This window comes from Rana temporaria, chromosome 1, assembly GCF_905171775.1.
Source record: "Rana temporaria chromosome 1, aRanTem1.1, whole genome shotgun sequence".
In the NCBI taxonomy this organism is placed as follows: domain Eukaryota; kingdom Metazoa; phylum Chordata; class Amphibia; order Anura; family Ranidae; genus Rana; species Rana temporaria.
In genome coordinates, this window is record NC_053489.1 from 605,542,225 (window position 1) to 605,565,399 (window position 23,175).

At 43.3% G+C, this 23,175-nt stretch overlaps 1 protein-coding gene across 1 annotated transcript in view; it reads left to right on the top strand.

The window, feature by feature from the left end:
• ADGRA3 (adhesion G protein-coupled receptor A3) overlaps positions 1 to 23,175 on the top strand; it is a 107,989-nt gene that overhangs the window by 74,269 nt on the left and 10,545 nt on the right. Inside the window, exons 10-17 of the mRNA XM_040335188.1 lie at positions 918 to 1,067; positions 4,181 to 4,342; positions 4,426 to 4,629; positions 7,945 to 8,158; positions 11,619 to 11,827; positions 14,915 to 15,039; positions 15,801 to 15,924; positions 19,324 to 19,469. Of these exons, the coding sequence (XP_040191122.1) occupies positions 918 to 1,067; positions 4,181 to 4,342; positions 4,426 to 4,629; positions 7,945 to 8,158; positions 11,619 to 11,827; positions 14,915 to 15,039; positions 15,801 to 15,924; positions 19,324 to 19,469 (1,334 nt within the window). The remainder of the gene's footprint in view (positions 1 to 917; positions 1,068 to 4,180; positions 4,343 to 4,425; positions 4,630 to 7,944; positions 8,159 to 11,618; positions 11,828 to 14,914; positions 15,040 to 15,800; positions 15,925 to 19,323; positions 19,470 to 23,175) is intronic.

Sequence of the window (23,175 nt, forward strand, 5' to 3'; positions counted from 1 at the left end):
CGCCCACTGCCTGTTTTCGGTCACAGGTATAAATGGACCTGATGGGGGGGCTGTCCCACTGAGCATCACCGGTTAAAAGTAGTGTTTAACAACCAGTGACAAGTGAAGAGGGGTAGTGGCAGCAAATATGTTGCTCTGCTACACAGCGTACAGAGACAGGCACTCTGCCTATTTCTGTGCACCGACATAGAGAGTCGGTCTTAAAGTGGTTGTAAAGGCAGAAGGTTTTTTATCCTAATGCATTTTATGCTTTAGGATAAAAAGCCTTCTGTGTGCAGCAGCCTCTCTAACACTTACCTTTGTCCAGTGATTGTCCATGAGTGTGTCAGCCTTCCGAGATTCTCCTACCTAATTGGCTGAGACACAATTGGCTCCTGCTGCTGTCAATTAAAGTCCGCTAGCCTATCGGGGAGAGGGGGGACAGGGCCGGGTCGGGGTCGGTGTCTGAATGGACACAGGGAGCTGTAACTTAGCTCAGGTGTCCCCATAGAAAGGTGCAAATCGGACGTTTTTAAACTTTGGTTACTATTGGTCAGGGTAAATCGTTCAGGGGAGGTTATAAAACATCCCATGTACATTAAGCCTAAAATGAAATGGACAGTTGTTTACAGATGGGGGTTGATTTACTAAAACAGGAAACAACTTTGCATTTCATTTTATTATAATTACATACCCAAATTGTTGGTGTTCATGATCTGCATGCCGGGCATGGTAGCCAATCCGCTTCTAACTTTAGTTTGTTCAATTAAGTTTTGAAAAAAAATGCAAGCTGGTTGGTTACTATGCAGATCTGCACCAAATTTTGCACTCTCCAGTTTTAGTAAATCAACCCGTAGTATGTCATTTGCTGATAATCATGACCCGGATCAAGAAAGGATCGCTTATCAATTCTTTTTTGAACATTTGTTTTTTTGTAGATGCCACTAAATCTCACCAATGCTGTTGCAACAGCTAAGCAGCTTCTTGCCTACACAGTGGAGGCTGCAAACTTTTCGGACAAGATGGACGTTATCTTTGTTGCTGAAATGATTGAGAAGTTTGGGCGCTTTGCAGAAAAATACAAGGAGGTAAGCTTGGATATTTTTATTTATAATCTTCTGTTTATTTGAAGACTTTTACTATTTGGTCACAGAACTCCCCCGGCAGCTGCTCAGCAGAAGTGTGGATGGTTCACTGGTCTTTGCAAGCCATAGTATAGGGCAGTGATGGTGAACCTTGGTACCCCAGATGTTTTGGAACTACATTTCTCCCATGATGCTCAACTACACTGCAGAGTACATGAGCATCATTTGAAATGTAGTTTCAAAACATCTGGGGAGCCAAGGTTCACCATCACTGGTATAGGGAATATGACGGCTTTAGGGTGGGTCATTACTATGTTGTCTTCACTGCCATTGTTGTACAGTTCATTGTCTGCACAGTTGTTGCATGGTGACTTTATCTGACCGTTCTAAGGCATGTCTCCTCTTAGATTCAGTAAATAACAAGTGATCTGTGCATTTTAACCACTGTCTGACCATTGTACATAAACAAACAGATGGCGCAGCTAAGCGGGCAGAGGGCATTTTAAAACTGGCCACTCCTTTTAGGTGCTCATGCATGTCCTCTAGTCTAGTGGGTGCATGAGTAGCAATGTGTGAGTACACTGTCTATTGGACAGCCCGTCATACACATGGCTGTATACAGGACCTTCTCATTACAGGGATGGTCTATGGCAAGCAGCAGGCTGCAACCTGCCCGTGGGCCATAGTTTTAAGAGTGTTGCTCTATAGTCGTTCCCTTCACTCCTTCCCAGGCAGCTACATAAACGGTTATATAGGGAGGTGAGGTGCAAAGATGTTAGGTCACACAGTAATTAGGAACTTACAGAAGGGGAGAGGGCTGTGACCTGCAAAGAGGGGGAGGGCTCTGCTAGAGAATAGACACTCTTTTTGGCTTTTTTCAGAGGCACATTGCTGATCAATAAAACAAAAATTGTTCATGGTAAATAAAAAGCAATTAAGTGTGTTTACAAAGCTAAATGTTTCTGTGCTTTTATCTGCAATTTTTTTTAAATTGAAGACACAATCCCTTTAACTTGGCATAAAAAGCATATGAATAGGAGACCTGTTGTCAGAAAGCAAGACAAAATATTGTATCTTAGGCAGGGATGGACTGGCCATTGGGACTACAGGGAGTTTCCTGGTGGGCTGATGGCTCAGTGGGCCGGCTTCAGTGACAGCGGACCGCCACCCCCCTCCGCTCCTCTGTCTCTCCCTCCCCGCAGAGCTCACCTCCTCTCCCTCCCCTCAGCGCTCACCTGGGGGAACAGAGAATCAGGGGGAGGACCAGAGGAGCATGGGGGGGAGGGGACAGACAGCTGACTCAACAGCTATGGCCTGGGAGTTTCTCACTTCTTCCTAAACTTGTCCCATAAGGGGGCACCGAACTGATTCTTTGCTCTGGGTGAAATAATGTCTAGCTTCTCCACTGGTACTGCCTATAAGAGTACCAGTACCAACCGTTCTACTCTATTAAAGTAGAACGGCTAGTGAAGGGGGAGAGGGGGCTTGGGTGGCCGGGGGGGGGGTCTGCGGGAGTTGTCCGGCCGCCATAGGAAAGGCATGTCCAATTGGGCCAATCTGGATGAAGTCCAGGGCCAAATTTTTGTCCCAGTCCAGCCCTGATCTTAGGTTACAGAGCAAAATTTGGCTTGAATTTGTGCTATGCCTGTCGTTGAATTTAAAATCTCATTGTCTAGATCAGGGGTCTCCATACTTTTTAAACAGACAGTTTACTGTCCTTCAGACTTTAGGGGGGGCTGGACTGTGGCCATTGGGAGTAAAAATGGTACTGTGTCAGTGGAAGTAAAAAACGCATCTTAGGTATTAGGAGGAGTAATAGTGCTCCATCGTTGCTGTCAGTGGGATGAATAGTGCTCTATTGTTGGTGTCAGTGGGAGGAATAGTGCCTCATCATTGATATCAGTGGGAAGAATAGTGCCCCATCGTTGGTGTCAGGGAGAGGGAACAGTGCCACATCAGTGTCAGTCAGAAGAATAGTGTCTTGTATCAGTGGAAAGAAAAGTGCCCTAGGGGCCACAGATTGGAGACCACTGGTCTAGATGTTCGAACTAATCTAAACCTGCAAAAGGAGTTCGGTCTTAGACCTGTTATTAATCACAGACTTTGTACATGAGCCATATTCAGATGTGGGAAAGTGCTGGTCAACCACATTAAAGGTCTGGAAATAATTTTACTTAAAGTGGTTGTTAAGCCACGCTAACCTGTATACACCATCAGCACTGCCACCTATTGTAGTATCGCCCTCTCTGTGTGATTTATAAAAATAAATTCTGAAAATACCTAATTTTTCTGCTGGGATTGAGATCACACGACAAGCCAGCTTTCTCCTTTCCTGCTGTAAAAGATGTAGTGGGCGGGGCTGAGATTCCTCTGTTGATGTCAGTCAGGAGAAGGAGAGGAGGAGAGAGCTGTCTGGCCATGTGATGGCAATCTCGGCTCTTAAATGAGGTATTTACAGCATTTATATTTATAAATCATTCACAGAGGGGACACTGCAATAGGAGGCAGTGCTGATGGTATATACAGGTTAGTGTTATGAGAGCAGCAGGGACACAGAGACAGAGGAGGAGGGGGAGCAGGACACAGAAGCAGATAGCAGGGTGCTGATGACAGAGGCCTGTAAACTGACCACAGTGTCTGGTATCAGCAGCCATGATACACCGTGGTCAGTTTACAGGGGGGTGGGGAAAAACTGGCAAGATCAGCCAGGTTTTTTAGGTGTTACAGGGGCCCAAATGACACAGGACAAGCACTGTGTTATATAACATGCTTTAAAGGAACGGGATCAATTTTTTTTTTGGGGGGGTGTTAACAAACACTTTATTAAAGTGCTTATTAAGCTTACTGTTAAAACCTCTATGTTATGTGTATCAAATATCTGTTGTTGGGCCATATGCTTATGAGAAGCTTACAGTTATTTAAAGGACATGTTGTTTTTCCTTTTTTTTCCTTCGCTTTGACCCAAATAGCAGCATTATACATTTTACAAATGACTAAATGAGCCAGAGGAGGGACATAACCTCCCTATGTTTTTTAGTAAGGCTGAATTTTCATATTTGTTACCATTGTGTTACCAGAGTAATATTTGTTACCATTGTGTTACCATCGTGTTGCAGCTTGGAGATGTTATGGTGGACATCGCCAGTAACATCATGCTGGCAGATGAGCACGTCTTGTGGATGGCGCAGAAAGAGGCGAAGGCCTGCACCCGCATAGTGCAGTGTTTACAGCGTATTGCTGCTTATCGGCTGGCCAATGGTGCTCAAGTATATTCCACAGTAAGTCTTACATTTAACATCATTCATCTACTGAATTTGTGCAGTTTGTGTATCACTAATGTATTCTCCTATTTCTCTTTCAGTACTCCCCAAACATCGCTCTGGAGGCCTATGTGATAAAGTCCACTCTCTTCACTGGCATGACCTGTACCGTGTTTCAGAAACTGGCTGCATCCGATCGCACAGTGTTAGCTGAAATAGGCAAAAGAGACCCAGATGGGAACTTGGATAAACAGCTGAGTTTTAAGTGCAATGTGTCCAGTACCTTCAGCATAGTGGCATTAAAGGTAATAGACCAGAGGTGGGCAAATATATGTATGAAGTCCATTGCTGGCATCAGTAGGCAGCTTTAGTAAACAAGTGAATGTGTGCTTTCCTGAACATTTAGGGCCATATTCTTGTAGAAAGTAGGCGGGCGGCGCGTAAGCCATTTACACTCCGCCGCCCCAACCTACAGGAGCAAGTGCTGTATTCCCCAAACACTTGCTCCGTAGTTTGGGGCGGCATAGTGTAATTGGCCCGGCGTATCCCCGCGTAAATCCAAGGGGGCGGCTTCTATTTAAATTAAGCGCGCCCCCGATTCGAACGAACTGCGCATGCGCCAGGCTTAAAATAGCCCAGTGCGCATGCTCCAGTTCTTGGCGGAAAACGTCAATGACGCCGACGTGTGCGTCATTGGCGTAAAGTCGTATTCAAGAACGACTTAGGGAAACAACGTACCCGACGGGAAAAGACGACGCGGACCCGACGCCATACTTAACATGGCGTACGTGGGACTGGCGTAAGGTTACCCCTCATATAGCAGGGGTAACCTTACGCAAACGACGTTGGCGACGGTTACGCGACGCGAATTAGTTCGGGAATCGGCGTATCAGGCTCATTTGCATAAACAAATGAGACCTGAACGTAAACGCCACCTAGCGGCCGACTGGGTAATTACATTTAAGATCCGACAGTGTAAGTGACTTACACATGTCGGATCTTAAGCGTATCTATGCGAAAATGATTCTAAGAATCACTCGCATAGATACGCGGGCCAAAAAAGAGAGATACGATGGAGTATCCTGAGATACTCCATCGAAACTATACTCAGAATATGGCCCTTAGTATTATAACTTCACAAGGTAATTCTTTTAGCTTGTTTTCCCCAGGCTGAGCCTTGTCCAGCCCAGGTTACCTGTTAACTTGCTGTCATTTATCCATCCACTCTCCAATAACTGTCTTAACTAGACGTCTGTTTTTTGTTTCCTTATTAATTAAAATTTGGACACAAATGTCATTATTCTGCGAATCTCTCAACCGCAATAGTAAGGAATTTCAAGGAATCCATAATTTGCTTAATTTTTTGCAGCTTCAGAGGGTTTTGCAAGTTTAATAATACGTGTCACACGGTGTATGGTTATGGTTGGCCAAAGGCGCAAAAAAATAAAAAAAAAGCAAGCAAGTCACAAACAAATCTTAATACAACCTAAGGAATGAATCTGAATCTTCCAAAAATACGAAACGATTCGGAACAACAAATTTATGAAACAAATCCAAATATAGGAAACGAATTTTGAAAAACAAATCTTTATAACATAACGAATATAATGATGCAAAATGATTGACTTAAAGCAGAGGTTCACCCAAAAATCCACTTTTTGACATTTGCTGTAGCATACTGCTAACATCTGCAGTATGCTGTTTTTTTTGTTTTTTTTACTTGTACTTATCGTTATATGAGCCCTTGTTTTCCGGCTCCGAGCGGGGAATCCTGTGGGGAATGGGCGTTTCTAAGCGAAGAGGAGTTGATTGACGGCTGCTAAGGCGTGTCTTGGCCTCTGTTTAATCTTCAACTGCCATGATGCTGCACATGTGATCAGTTATGACACCAGCCATTCGATGGTTTGACAGTTTGGTTGAGCACAACCAATGTGACAGTTAGCATTCCCGGCATGCCAGGAATGTAACTGCTTTTTCAAACTGTTAAATTGATGGGTTTACTTCCACTTTAAGGATGCTGGAAAGTTCATTTTGAGGGTGAACCTCCGCTTTAACGAATGGATCCGAAAAAAAAAAAAAAATAATAATTGTTGCGCACTGTTCGCACATTTCTAGTCTTAAAAACTGTACATATGACCAATAAAAACAGTCCTTGACCTCCAGTAAATTTATTTTAACCACTTTCTGACCGCCCTATAAAAGTTTTACTGCTACAGAGCAGCAGCTGTGCTTCTTGGTAGCAGCTGTGAATGTGTGCAGCCAATCAGCGGGTACCGGCTACCGCGGACCTGATGTCTGCTAGCATCCGCCGATCATCCTGCAGGGACACAGAACAGTGATCTGCCTATGTAAAGGTAGATCACCATTCTGTCAGGAGGGAAGGGAAGGAATCTTGTGTTCCTGCAAAGCAGGGACTAGAATACATGTCTTCCTTTAGTAAAAGCACCTCCCACACTGTAGTAAAACACTGGCTAGGCACACAGTTAACCCTTTGATCTCAGTGTACCATATGTTTATCACAGCTGAAAATTACATCTGAGAATTACTATCCTTCTGACTGATTGCTAGTGGATACAGTGTATCAGTTTGTCCGTTTTTTAAATTTTCTGTTGATATTTCACTATATGCTCACAAAAATTATAATTTTTTTTTTTTTTGGGGGGTTGCGCTATACACTATTTGTCACCTATTATCACTCGTTCTATTACTGTTTATTCCAGCAATACTTAGTTTGCAGCACCCACTCAGAGTTTTCCTCTGTCCCAATACCTACCAAGTTTTCTTTATACACACACACTTATGTTCTTATACATAAATTCACATTCTCTTCACTGAATAAGTTAAAGCCAATTAGCAGGTGTTGCCCTGCCCAACCTAATTATATTCCTTTATTATCACCATTTCTTGTTCTTTGTTTTATCATAGCACATTTTTCTAGGGAAGCGCAAATTCACCATTGCTTTACAACCCTTTGATCTCCCCTGATGTTAACCCCCTTCCCAGCCAGTGTCATTAGTACAGTAACAGTGCATTTTTTTGAGCACTGATCCCCAAAAAGTGTCAGTGTCCGAATGTCCACCGCAATATGGCAGTCCCGCTATAAGTCGCTGATAGCTGCCATTACTAGTAAAAAAAATACCCCATAGTTTGTAGACACTATAACTTTTGCGCAAACCAATCAATATACACTTATTGGGATTTTTCTTTCCAAAAATATGTAGCAGAATACATATTGGCCTAAATTGATAAAGAATTTCGATTTTTATAAAAAATAAATATATATTGGATATGTTCTATAGCAAAAAGTACAAAATATTGTTTGTTTTTCAAAATTGTCTGTCTGACTTTTTTTTTCATAGTGCAAAAAAAACACAGAGGGGATCAAATACCACCAAAAGAAAGCTCTATTTGTTGGGAAAAAAAATACATACATTTTATTTGGGTGTGTTTCCCTATGATTACACTGCAGATCAATCATATAGAACATGTAACATTTATGTAGCTTAGCTGAATAAAAACGCAACAATATGGCAACCCATGATGCTGGTAATGATGTCCTTGAAATGCATTATTTATATCTGCTCTGTAAATATGACCACTTTTTTCTTGTTTTGTCATAGAACACAGTAGTGGAAGCTTCTATCCAGCTGCCGGCTGCTCTGTTTGGGTCCAGAGAAAAGAGAGAGAGGAGAGCAGTGGATGAATCCGTGTACAAGCTTCAGCTGATTGCATTTAGAAATGGAAAGCTTTTCCCAGCAACTGGAAACTCCACAAACCTCGCAGATGATGGCAAGAGGCGCGCAGTGGTCACGCCGGTCATTCTTGTCAAATTAGGTTTGTACAAAGCTATCTACACCTCTCCATCTCAGACACAAGGGGGTAGATTCAGGTACCTGCGCGCCTAGTTACGGCGGCGCAGCGTATTGTATTTACGCTATGCCGACGCAACTTACAGGAGCAAGTGCACTATTCACAAAGCACTTGCTCCGTAAGTTGCGGTGGCGTAGCGTAAATGGGGCCGGCGTAAGCCTGCGTAATTCAAATGTGGAAGGGGGCGTGTTTTATGCTAATGTGTTATGACCTGACGTGATTGACGTGTTTTACGAACGGCGCATGCGCCGTCCGTGTACATATCCCGGTGTGCATTGCTCTCAAGTACGCCGCAACAACGTATTGGTTTCGATGTGAACGTAAAATACGTCCAGCCCTATTCGCGAACGACTTACGCAAACAATTCAAATTTCGAAGCGGGAACGACGTCCATACTTAACATTGGCTGTGCCACCTAATAGCAGGAGCAACGTTACGCCGAAAACGACTTACGCAAACGACGTAAAAAACTACCGCCGTGCGCACGTACGTTTGTGAATCGGCGTAGCTAGGTAATTTGCATACTCTACGCCGAAAACGACGGGAGTGCCACCTAGCGGCCAGCGTGAGAATGCACCCTAAGATACGACGGCGTAAGAGACTTATGCCAGTCGTATCTTAGGCTAATGTCGGCGTATCTTGCTTTCTGAATACAGAAAGAAGATACGCCGGCGCAGATTTGAATTTACGCGGCGTATCTATAGATACGCCGGCGTAAATTCTCTATGAATCTGGGCCACTATGTGAAGGCTTGTTTGTCCCACTTAAATTCGATCCACGATCTATATACCAGGGGCCAGTGCTCTTTGGTCTTGGGTAATCCAAAGGCTTTGTTCTATGAATCTAACATATTGTAGAGTTTGTTTGGCTCTTATTAGGCCTTGTGCACCTTGGACGTTTTTACAGCTGCTGTTTTTGGCTTCAGACGTTTTTAGTCAATAAACTCCCCGTCATGCTATCCTATGTGTCCATGCACACATAGGCTGTTATGAACTGTTTTTGGCTGGGGCGTTTTTTGGCTTTAAAAAAACACCAAATCTAGAGGGTTCTGAGAGCAGTTTTTCAGCTGTAAAAACACTCTAATGTATTTTTGAGTGCTTAGCGTTTTTTGACATTAGAGCGTTTTTGATCCATTGAAATTTTGATCCATTTTTTTATTAATATTTTTTGTAAATGCTTACATGGAAAAACGTTATTGCAAAAATGATGAAAAACTCACAACAAAGCTATTGGAGTTTTTATAACCTTCAGTGTGCATGAAGCCTTAATTAAATGAAGAAGTTTTTTTTCTTGTAGCAGCCAATCTGGTTCTGTAATGGAATTATTACAGCTAGAACATCATTGGTTGCAAGCTAGCCACCTGTCTTTTCTTTAGATATGTAAAAATATTATAACATTTCTGTTATTAGAAGGAGGAAGTCTCTGCTGTAGCCTCTTTGTGTTAGATATACTATACATGTCATCCTATAGTCCTCTGCTTTGTGCATGTTTTATTGCTTTGTGTTTTAGAGCAGTTATTCAACTTTTGCTGTACTAGCACCCCAAATAGAAATCCATTTACTGTATAAATGAGTAGGCTCTTGCCACCCGGACTATTCAAGTGATACTAAAGTCTCACTTTTTTTTGGTTTTAAAATAATAAACATGTCATACTTACCTGCTCTGTGCAGTGGTTTTGCACAGAGCAGCTCCAAACCTCCTCTTCTCGGGTCCCTCTTCGGTGCTCCTGGCCCCTCCCTTCTGTTGAGTGTCCAGTGGGGACATCAGTTCTGGTAACACCTCAGGAGTCTATCACTTTGGAGGAATATACTCTCACTTCTTATTTTGGCTATGGGACATGAGGTGAAGGAAAATCTCCCCAGTGGGACATCGGTGGCAAAAAAATAAATAAATAAATAAATTGACAGGAGTTATAACCCTCCCTTACTCTATCCAGAATGGGGAAAAAAAGGTTTTGCCTGTAGTTGTACTTTAATTTTAACATAACCTCTAAACCTAACTCTTCACATTAACCCTATTCCTAACCCTACACCCCAACCAAACCACTAAACTTGCTTGTTGACTTCAGTTTCCATAACATTTTAGAACCCCCTGTGCTATTGTGTGCTATTTGGGGCTCTGAGTGATTTTTTTCTCAATTTCTGTTCAGCTGACAACCCTTTCACCAGACAGGAAGTGAGAAAAAAATCTGTAACCGGGACACAGACAAAATATAAAGTGATACTGTACTATTGAGTTGGCATAAAGTTAAACTTTTCTTCCAGGAAAATCCACAATACTCAAACATTTGAGATGTAGACCTTGCACCCTTCTAGTCTAAAGCCCTGTACACACGGGCGAGAATCCCGTCGTAAAAAAATCATTGTTTTTCTCAACGGGATTCTTGTCAAGCTTGACGGGATTCTTGTCTAGCTTTCCTTGCATACACACTGTCAAGACAGAATCTCGTTCTAAAACGCGGTGACGTACAACACGTACGACGGCAGTATAAAGGTGAAGTTCGATTCCAATGGCGCCACCCTTGGGGCTGCTTTTGCTAATCTCGTATTACTGCGTGTTGGTAAAAGTTTGGTGAGAGACAATTTGCGCTTTTCAATCTTCGTGCTTTTCAGTCCATTACAGCGTGACGAATGTGCTATCTTCATTACGAATGCTAGTTTTACCAGAAGGTGCGCTCCCGTCTTATACTTGATTCTGACCATGCGCGGGTTTTTAAGACTTGGAAAAGCATACACACAAATGTTTTTCTCATCGTAAACCAGCCTGACGAGAATCACGACAAGAAAATTTATGAGAAAATAAAGAGCAAGTTCTCTTTTTTTTTTCTTCGACGAGAAACCATACACACGAACGGTTTTCTCTGCAAAAAGCTCTGCCAGCTGTTTTCTTGCCGAGAAAACCGAGCGTGTGTACGAGGCGTCAGTCTAATGATTTGGGAGAGAGTAGCTACAGCATAAAGCAGGGCCGTCTTAATAGCATCATGGGCCCCTGGGCAAAGTAATGCTCTGGGGCCCCTACAATGGAGCCAGTTTTTGGGTAGCGTGGGCTCAAGGACCAGCTGCTTTGCTAAAAGTGCAGGGGCTCCCCAAGCAGCGGGGGACCCTGTGCAGTGCCCAGTTGTGCCCTCTCATTAAGACAGCCCTGGCATAAAGGTCATTTAAGAAACAACATGCATAAGAAAGGGTGAGTAGCTGGCATTCCTACCGACGGAATGTAAGAACAGGCATGTGGTCCTTGTGTCCTTCCTGTGTGACACCCAGCTGTGACCTTACACTTGTTCTGTAGCCACCACAAGATGAGACAACCCACAAAATGAATGTCATGTCTAATGATGTACGGACCCCCAATATGAAGCCTGAGACTCCAGAAGATGTGCACCTATAGTTTCAGATATTTTCATTGGTAATATGTTTGTTTCCTGCAGATGGTCCAAACCGAAACCTTCCCACCGTCCCTGTTAACATCACACTACGTCGTATTGCGCATGGAAAGGACCCTGTAGCAGCTCAGTGGGATTTTGATCTACTTAATGGGCAAGGTGGATGGAAATCAGAAGGCTGCCAGATACTTGCATCAGATGAGAATGTAACCACTATACAGTGCGGCACGCTCAGCAACTATGCAGTGTTAATGGTGAGATTCATGACACACTACACATCTGAACAGACTGGTAACCAACCAGGTTAAAACCTTGTATTTATTACACTAAATAATATGTCTGTGCTGTTCCCTTCTGAATACAACAACAACAACAAAGCTCAGTTGCATATATATATACACACACCACACCACTCACACTCATCCCCACTTTACTAGTAGTGTTGCTCACGAATATTCGCATTGCGAATATTCGACTCGAATATAGCATATTCGAGAAATCGCGCTATATTTCGAATTTCGCGGTGAATATTCGCAATTCCGAATATTCGCATTTTTTCAATTTGATTTTTAAAACAGATCACATCCTATCGACGTCTAAAAGCATTGCTGGTATGATTAGAGACCCTGGGCCGAGTAGCTAAGCTGAGGCGATCCTTTTATGTTGCCGAATTGAAAAAAAAAAAAATTGCGATTTTTCGCTATTGCGAATGCGAAAATGATTGCGAATTTTCGATAACTGTGGTAGGAGAACTCTGATTGTCTCTGATGCAAAAGGGGGGGGCTTTGTGTATGTGTATGTTATGAATATTTGTATGTTTGATATTATTATTTTTTGTAAGAAGGAAAAAATTGCGCATACCTTAAAAAAGGGGAGAATACAGCAGCAACTCAAATGTTATACAACATAAATTAATACAAGACAGAAAATGGAGTCGCTCTACAAGAATAAAAAATATGTCTAGTGACAAGACATGTGGGCAAATTATAAAATAAGCAAGCGCAAATAACTTGTGAAATACACAGTGAAACAAATATATAAAGAAATATAGTCCCAATAATAGAAAAATAATCTTTCATAAAAATGTCTTTGATATGTGAAGTGAAAAAAAGTCCAAAGCATGCAGCATGAACGTGTTCAATCTTCAAGGTGTTTGATTGACAAACGGCTGTGACAGATGGATAGAGTAAAGAATCACCACCAATGCAAAACACTTTTTATTTTGTATTGTAAAATATCAAGAATATTCTGAGCCAATCAGAGTGCTCCTTCTGCATTTGCCGAATATTCGCAATTATTTTGTATTGTAAAATATCAAGAATATTCTGAGCCAATCAGAGTGCTCCTTCTGCATTTGCCGAATATTCGCAATTATTTTGTATTGTAAAATATCAAGAATATTCTGAGCCAATCAGAGTGCTCCTTCCGCATTTGCCGAATATTCGCAATTATTTTGTATTGTAAAATATCACGAATATTCTGAGCCAATCAGAGTGCTCCTACAGCATTTGTCGAAATTGCGCAATAAATATCGCATGTTGCGATATTTCGATAAAATATCACGAATATTCTGAGCCAATCAGAGCGCTCCTCCAGCATTTCTCGAAATTGCGCAATAAATATCGCATTCGCATGTTGCGATATTTCGATAAAATATCACGAATATTCTGAGCCAATCAGAGTGCTCCTACCGCAGTTATCAAAAAAATCGCAATTATTTTCGCATTCGCAATAGCGAAAAATCGCAATCATTTAATTTCGATAAAATATCACGAATATTCGAATTTAGCGAATATATCTCGAATATTCGAATATATATTCGAGATATATCGCGAAATCGAATATGGCATATTCTGCTCAACACTATTTACTAGGTACACCTTTATAGCACTGGGTTGGACCCCCTTTTTCCTTCAGAACTGCTTTAATTCCTTGTGGCATAAATTCAACAAGGTTTTGGAAACATTCCTCAGAGATTTTGGTCCATAGTGACACGATGGCATCACGCAGTTGCTGCTGATTTGTCGGCTGCACATCCATGATGCAAATTTCCCATTCCACCACATCCCAAAGGTGCTCTATTTGATTGAGATCTGGCGACTGCGGAAGCCATTGGAGTACAGTGACCTTATTGAAGAAATATTCAAGAAACCAGTTTGAGATGATTTGAGCTTTGTAAAAGGGGAAAAATAACCTGCTGGAAGGAGCCATCAGAAGATGGATACACTGTAGTCCTAAAGGGATGGACATGGTCAGAAACAATACTCGGGTAGGCCGTGGCGTTTAAACAATGCCTAATTGGTACTAAGGGGCCCAAAATATCCCCCACACCATTACACCACCAGCCTGAATCGTTGATACAAGACAGGACGGATCCATGCTTTCATGTTGTTTATGCCACATTCTGACCCTACCATCTGAATGTCGCAGCTGAAATCGAAACTCTTCAGACCAAGGATTTTTTTTCCCCTAATCTTCTATTGTTCAATTTTTTGGTGAGCCTGTGCAAATTGCAGCCTCAGTTTCCTGTTCTTAGCTGACAGGAGTGGCACCTGGTGTGGTCTTCTGCTGCTGTAGCCCATCTGCTTCAAGGTTTGATTTGTTGTGCATTCAGAGATGATACAGGCATACCACACTTTTAAGTACACAATAAAGGTTTATTTACGAAAGCTAGAAAGTGTAAAGTCAGGCTCACTTCTGCATAGAAACCAATGAGCTTCCAGGTTTTATTACCAAAGCTTAATTGAACAAACTGGGGTTAGAAGCTTATTGGTTTCTATACAGAAGTGAGCCTGATTTTTCACTTTCCAGCTTTAGTAAATAAACACCATTGTGTACTTAAAAGTGGGATATGCCTGTATTCTACATACCTTGATGCATTGCGGAATCAAATCGCTTACCAGATAATCCTAATCGAATCGTGAGAGCAGTGAATATGCGCACCCCTACTGAATACTATGATTGAATATATTAAATCTATAAAGGTTTCTTAGTGTATAAATTTGATAGTGGTCCCAAGAGTTCCCTCTAGTGGCTAATGTACAAATAACAGTATATTAAAGCAGTAGCAAAAATTTGGAAGTGTGGGTTTGTGCAACTGTGAAAAAGTCTTATATAAAAAAAAAATTACTTTAAGATTGACATTGCAGTAATAATTAAAAAAAATGTGCCAACTGAAAATATGCCATGCATCCCCTTTAATGTTGTAATCCGCTCCATTATTTTCTTTTTCTTTGATCATATAGTGAGCTAAAATACACAAATGGTCACTAAGGAAGTGATTATTCTGTAGGTTAGTGGTTTTCATTGCCATTTGTCCTAAGGTGACATTTCTTTTCTAGGACCTAACAGGGACTGAATTCTATACCCATCCTGTGACTAGGTTGCACCCCGTCGTGTATGCATCTGCTGTGGTGTTGCTGCTCTGCTTACTGGTGCTTATTGTCAGTTATTTGTACTATCACGGGTAAGAATCATTTTAAAGGGATATAAAGACTAATGCTAATTATATTGTAAAAATTTACAGTTTTGTTTTTGTTTTAATTTTTGCCTGTAGATCAGATTTAAGCATGAAATTCGATTTTTGATTGATAGGAGGAAATTGAATAAGGGAGGAAGCCTAACTCAATGCATTATACTTGCTGTGGTTTCTAAGGTGGCATTCCTTTTAAAGCGGAACTTCATTCATTTTTTTTCCAACTTTCCATCTATGAAACAATGCCCTTGTTGTTTTAACTTTAGATAGTAAAACATTTTTTTTTCTGCCAGTAAATACCTTATACAGCCCACTGCCTGTTTTTTGTCTGGAAAAAAGCCTAGGCTTATGACATCATGCACAGCGCTCTCTCTTATTCTTGTGATAGTTTGCCAGGAAGGGATGATGGGGGGGTAAATCATAATAGGGCCAATGAGAGCTGCAGAGCTGGAGATGTTTGTCTGTGTAAATCCACTAAATGAACAGGCAGCAGTTTCAGCTGCCCACAGTTAAAATCGAGCAGCCAGACTTAGTGGAGGGAGATTTCTGCAGCATATTTGGCAAGTACAGAATCACAGTATATATAAAATAATATGCAAAGTGGTTGGAGGGAAGCTTCAGAATGGCAAAGATGTTTTTATTACCAATTATGTGAGCTGACTGCAGTTCTACATTAAGATTTGCTTTTGTTTGTTTAAAATCTGATCTTAAACATGATTTTCTAACATCCTTCCTTTTTTTTTCTTCTTTAGTGTGGTAAGGATCAGCCTTAAAAGTTGGCACATGTTGGTAAACCTGGGTCTTCACATCTTCTTTACCTGTGCAGTGTATGTTAGTGGCATCAACCAGACCAAAAACTCCAGTGTGTGTCAAGCTGTAAGTATGACCAATTCTAGAGCACCTATGGATTATATTCACTTCTCCCATATTCTTGTGCAGATACACTATGGCCCGGATTCACATACATTGGCGCATATTTATGCCGGCGTAGCGTACCTAATATACACTACGCTGACGTAGCGCAGAGAGGCAAGCACCGAATTCACAAAGCACTTGCCTCCCAAACTGCGCTGGGTCCCCGCAGGCCGTCGTAGGTGGAAGTGGGCGTGAGCCATGCTAATGAGGCGTGACCCCATGCAAATGATGGGACGAGTGCCATACAAGTACTTAAAACGAACGGCGCATGCGCCGTCCCCTGGACGTATCCCAGTGCGCATGCTCAGAATCACGCTGAAAATACTCCCTAAGATACGACGGATCACTGCGTACGACGTGAATGTAACCTACGTCCAGCCCTATTCACGTACTACGTAACCGACGACGTATACGACGACGGCTGTGTTCCCTGGTCCATACCTTAGCATGAGTTGCGCCTCATACATGGGGAATAACTTTACGCGGGGTGTACGACTTACGCAAACCGCGTATATTATGCGCCGGGCGCAAGTACGTTCGTGAATCGACGTATCTCTCTCATTTGCATATGTGCATAGAAAATCAATGGGAGCGGCAAATGCGCCCAGCGTAAATATGCGCCCACGATACGACGGCGTAGGCAAGTTACGTCGGTCGGATGAAGCCTATTTTTAGGCGTATCTCAGTTTGTGGGCACGGCACATGGATACGACGGCGCATATTTACACTTATGCGGCGTATCTCGAGATACGTCGGCGTAAGTGCTTTGTGAATCCGAGCCTATATTGTCAGAAGTATTGGGACGCCTGCCATTACACGCACATGAACTTTAATGGCATCCCAGGCTTGGTCCATAGGGTTCAATATTGTCACACACTTTGCATATCTCCCTACTGTCCCTGATTTCGAGGGACTGTCCCTGATTTGGAGCAATGTCCCTGGGTCCCTCTTTCCTCCTCATTTGTCCCTCATTTTGGTCTGATCTATAAAGTTGTAAAAATAAAAAAATACACTTTGTATCTTTTCCAGTGCTAAACCTTTTATCCAAATTCTAAATTGCTGCATTTGTAAATTTTAAAAGCCAATATAAAGGAATAGTAATGGTAAAAAAAAAAAGCCCTTGTTGATTTGATAAAAATTTTATTTGTTTAATTCTCCTATAAGGGGGTGTGAAAGGGGGCGTGTCCTATGCCTACATATGTTTGCTAGTAGGTGTCCCTCATTCCCATCTTAACATGTTGAGAGGTATGCCCTTTGCAGCTAAAACACCATCAACTCTTAACCACTTAAGCCCCGGACCTTTAGGCAGCTTAATGCCCAGGCCAGGTTTTGCGATTCGGCACTGCGTCGCTTTAACAGACAATTGCGAGGTCGTGCGACGTGGCTCCCAAACAAAATTGGCGTCCTTTTTTCCCCACAAATAGAGCTTTCTTTTGGTGGTATTTGATCACCTCCTGAGGTTTTTATTTTTTGCGCTATAAACAAAAATAAAGCGACAATTTTGAAAAAAATGCAATATTTTTTACTTTTTGTTATAATAAATATCCCCCAAAAACATATATAAAAAAAATGTTTTCCCTCAGTTTAGGCCGATACGTATTCTTCGACCTATTTTTAGTAAAAAAAAATCACAATAAGCGTTTATCGATTGGTTTGCGCAACATTTATAGCGTTTACAAAATAGGGGATAGTTTTATTGCATTTTTATTAATTTTTTTTTTTTACTACTAATGGCTGCGATCAGCAATTTTTTTCATGACTGCGACATTATGGCGGACACTTCGGACAATTTTGACACATTTTTTGGACCATTGTCATTTTCACAGCAAAAAATGCATTTAAATTGCATGGTTTATTGTGAAAATGACAGTTGCAGTTTGGGAGTTAACCACAGGGGGCGCTGAAGGAGTTAGGGTACACCTAGTGTGTGTTTACAACTGTAGGGGGGTGTGGCTGTAGGAGTGACATCATCGATCGAGTCTCCCTTATATGAGGGATCACTCGATCGATACGCCGCCACAGTGAAGCACGGGGAAGCCATGTTTACACACGGCTCTCCCCGTTCTTCAGCTCCGGGGAGCGATCGCGACGAAAGAGGGACTGTTCAGAAGCCACAGTGGAGGATAGGGAGGAAGAGACGGAAGTATTGCACAGTGTTATTATTCACAGAGTTGGTCTTTAATATAGATAAACATTCTGTGGTTCCTCTGTTATATGAAAGCCTAATCCGTATACCTCTAGATACCATGCAAGCTGCGCAACCCCTTCTGGCCAGTGGTAGATCATGTTTGACATCTGTGTCTGATTTCCAAGGGCATTCACATGAATTGAAATTTGTCCCTTGACATATTCCTTGTTGCAAATGCCAATAAATACACTATTTTTTTGTATATTACATTCAATTCTTACTATTTAAGCATATTATTTACGCATTTTAAGTCCATATTGTTTTTTTTAAAGAAGTATGTACACATGCAAATGCATACATTTTTGTATTTTAGGATATGTATGGATTGTAATATCTTGGAGACATGCATTTCTAACACAGTGCCAGGGGTGTTTTCTTTGATGCTGTATGTAGAAAGGGCTGTTAGTGCAGACATCTTTTACGAGCATCAGGCTCCTTTCACACCTAGGTGATTTGAATCGCGGGTGGAATCGTCCTGCAATTCCAAATTGTGGGAAGCGTTTGCAATGCCATTACTTTTTAATGTCTTTCCAATAACCGTGCAATTGTGGAATGATAAATCACAATGCGCGACGCCGTTGCCCAAAAGGAGCCCCTGCTCCTTTTTGAGCGACAAGCAATCACTGCAATTGTGGTAACATTAAGAAGTAACAGCATCGCAAACGCATTCCACGATTTGGAATCGCGGGCAGAATGGCGATTCTGCCCAGGATTCAAATCGCCTGGGTGTGAATGGAGCCTTATTTATTATCCAATGAAGATTCTGGAAGAGGCCTTCTGCAGCAGGAACAAGCAGGAATGCAATATCTTACATTTACAAACTTGCTTTAACGGCCTGTACATATTAAAGAGGCTAAAGTGTTAAAAGTTCACTTACAAACTGTTTCTAGACATTGGATATTGTAACACATCTTCTCAAAATGTTTGTGAATAGTGTTTTTATGTTTTTGTTTGTATGCAAATATGTATGCATGTTATCTACAGTATAGTATTCATTTGTTTCTATTAGGAAAGGCTGCAATTATGCTTATTGCTAAAGGGGTATTTCTGTAGTTCTATAGCTGTCTGTGAATAAAGTTTTCTAGCTTTGCATTTATAAATTGGCCTAAAATGAGTGGGTTTGCTTTGAGTAAAGGACCACAGAAGAGTAAATTGCATCCTTTGTTTTGTAGATTGGCATTCTCCTCCATTACTCCACACTGGCCACAGTCCTCTGGGTAGGAGTAACAGCTCGGAACATTTATAAACAGGTCACCAAGAAAGCCAAGCGCTGTCAGGATCCAGATGAACTGCCCCCTCCTCCAAGACCAATGCTCAGGTATGTGTCATAAAATTCTAACCAGAAGTCCTCAATTTGCTAGTCTGCCCTAGATTAGAAGCTTTCATCCTGTGGATGGGGACTCCCAATGGGATCCAAGAGCCTGTTTAGTAGTCACCAGATTGACAGATATGCATTATAGTGTGTTGTGTTATAGTAGTGACAAAATTGATACTTGGGGCAATGGAATCCCTTCCACTACCCAGGAGAAAATGAGAGATGAAGACACTATATAGAAAAATAACAAGACTTATGGTTCAGCAGCCTTATCCACCTGCTGGATGGCCAGGGCTGTGTTCGGAACACCAGTGAAATAAAATAATTTTAGGAAACAATGACAATGTAAGATGTCTAAGTGCAACATATAGAGAGTATTTACCGTATATCCTCGAGTATAAGCCGACCCGAATATAAGCCGAGGCACCTAATTTTAGCACAAAAAAATATGGGAAAAATTATTGACTCGAGTATAATCCTAGCCCTAGGGTGTCCATCTGCATGCCTCACTGTGTCCATATGCATGCCTCCCTGTGCCCATGCCTTACTGTGTCCATGACTAGACTTACATTTAACATGGGAGTATATAGAAGGGGTGCCCAGCTTTCAAAAATCAGTGCTCCCTGGCCGTAGGTCCCCCAGACAGAAAACTTTGCACACTTGTGGAGAACTGGGGCTACATGTGTGGAAAATTTTGGGTCCATGGGACCTACGGCCCGGCCGGTACAGGGTCCCCAAAATTACTGGCGAAATTACTGTTTAACATGGGAGGCTATGGAAGGGGTGCCCCGATTTTGAAAAATCGGTGCTCCCCGATTTTGAAAAATCGGTGCTCCCCGGCCGTAGGTCCCCTGGACAACAAACTTTGCACACTTGTAGAGTGTAGAGGAAGAGTGTGGCTATATGTGTGCCATGTTTGGGGTCCAGGGGACTTGCGGCTGTCCGGTACTGGGTCCCCAAAGTCCGGGAGATCAGGCGCAAAAAGGTGACTCGAGTATAAGCCGAGGGGGGCATTTTCAGCACCAAAAAATGTGCTGAAATACTCGAGTATATTTCGAGTATATTTGCATATCTTCTCACCTTCTTAGTGCTGGTGTCATTTGTTACAGTACATGTGCCCCAGACAGATTACTGCCAGCTTGGTACAAATACCAATTATTTTATACATTTTAAAAATAATTAAATTTTTATGTATTTACCACAAATTTCTGTCCTAAAAAAATGTAAGACTCTTTGGGGGAGATTTGCTAAAATTGGAGAACTGTGCATGGTAGCCAATCAGCATTTAACTTAAGCTTCTTCAATTAAGCTTTGACAATAAAAGCTGATTGGTTTCTATGCAGAGCTGCACCAGATTTCTCACTCTCCGGTTTTAGTAAATCAACCCCTTTGTCACTTTGCTTGTTCATGGGTTTCACATCGGAGCATTGAGACCAGAGACTGTTTAGTGATCTCTTATTTACCTATTTTTTGTTTAAGACCAAAAATGTACATTTATAAAACCAACGTAACTGACCTACAGTAGGTGCACGCGATATTGTGTCAATCTCGCTCCCTTTCTCGGCGAGATTGAGCACCTACGAGCCCCATCGCGGGAGCCAGCGCCGAGCTGGCTTGCCGCGATAGAGACAAAGCCGTCATAGAAGCGACGGGAGATCCGACTTGGATTCCCGCCAATTCTACACGTGTGCGGCGTTTGTTATGAATCCTGAGGGGGAAGTCCCCGCCGGATTTTAAATAAAAATCCGGCATGGGTTCCCCCCTCAGGAGCATACCGGGCCCTTAGGTCTGTTATGGGTTGTAAGGAGAGCCCCCTACGCCGAAAAAACGGCGTAGGGGGTCCCCCTACAAATCCATACCAGACCCGTATCCAAAGTACGCTACCCGGCCGGCCAGGAAAGGAGTGAGGACGAGCGAGCGCCCCCCCCCCCCCCTCCTGAGCCGTACCAGGCTGCATGCCCTCAACATGGGGGGGTTGGGTGCTCTGGGGCAGGGGTGCGCACTGCGGGGCCCCCCCACCCCAGACCACCCTGTCCCCATGTTGATGAGGACAGGGCCCCTTCCCGACAACCCTGGCCGTTGGTTGTCGGGGTATGCGGGCGGGAGGCTTATCGGAATCTGGGAGCCCCCTTTAATAAGGGGGCCCCCAGATACCGGCCCCCCACCCTAAGTGAATGGATATGGGGTACATCGTACCCCTACCCATTCACCTGGAGGAAAAATGTTAAAGTCAATAAACACAACACAAGAGTTTTTAAAATAATTTATTAGTCTGCTCCGGAGGCCGCCCCCTGTCTTCTTTAGCTCTTTTTACCAGGGGGGGGGGGCTTCTTCTTTGACGTCTTCGGGTGGGGGCCGCTCTTCGCCGCCGTCCGGTTCTCTTCCACCGCCGGGGGGAGGGTCGCTTTTATAAAAGCGCCCACTCCTCGGCGGGTTTCCTCCGACGTCTTCGGCGGGGGGTGGTGTGCTTCTTCCGCTATCCGGGGGGGTCTTCTTCGGCTATCCGGGGGGTCTTCTTCACTCTCCGGGGGTCATCTGCTATGTTCGCCGCTCTCCGCTGTTGACTCGGCGCACCCCGGTTCTTCCTCCAGCTGTCCGGTGCCTTCTCCTTCAGCGCTGAACGTCTATCTTCTTCTTCCCTGCTGTGACGTATTCTTCTTCCGGGCTGTGATGTCATCTTCTTCTCTTCTCCCGATGTTGACACGAAGGCTCTTCTCGCTGAAATGACGGGTGCGCGGCTTGTATCGGACCTATATAGGCCTCACAGTCCCATCATGCTCTGTACCTACCCATGTGATACCTACCCACGTAGAGAAGAGAAGAAGATGACGTCACAGCCCGGAAGAAGAAGAATACGTCACAGTACGGAAGAAGAAGATAGACGTTCAGCGCTGAAGGAGAAGGCACCGGACAGCTGGAGGAAGAACCGGGGTGCGCCGAGTCAACAGCGGAGAGCGGCGAACATAGCAGAAGGCCCCCGGAGAGTGAAGAAGACCCCCCGGATAGCCGAAGAAGACCCCCCCGGATAGCCGAAGAAGACCCCCCCGGATAGCGGAAGAAGAAGCACACCACCCCCCGCCGAAGACGTCGGAGGAAACCCGCCGAGGAGTGGGCGCTTTTATAAAAGCGACCCCCCCCCCCCCGGCGGTGGAAGAGAACCGGACGGCGGCGAAGAGCGGCCCCCACGTGAAGACGTCAAAGAAGAAGCCCCCCCCCTGGTAAAAAGAGGTCTGGTATGGATTGTAGGGGGGCTCTCCTTACAACCCATAACAGACCTAAGGGCCCGGTATGCTCCTGAGGGGGGAACCCATGCCGGATTTTTATTTAAAATCCGGCGGGGACTTCCCCCTCAGGATTCATAACAAACGGCGCACACGTGTAGAATTGGCGGGAATCCAAGTCGGATCTCCCGTCGCTTCTATGACGCGCTTGCTGGAATGTGCTGTCAACATTCAAGCGAGTGCGAGATGTCGGCACCCTGTCGCCGAGAATCAGCGCGATGCTGTCGTGCTAAAAACACATTCTCGGCGGCAGGTACTGTAGCTTTAGAAGAACAAGTCAGTATAAGAAAATGATCAACATTACCTAGGTCTATTCTGCCAAAGAAGAATAACCCCCGGCCTCTACACGAGCAACATTGTGACACGATAAAAACAATGGGCAGAAAGAAAAGGAAGCTCCGCTACAGGTCATACCGGCGGACAGGAGG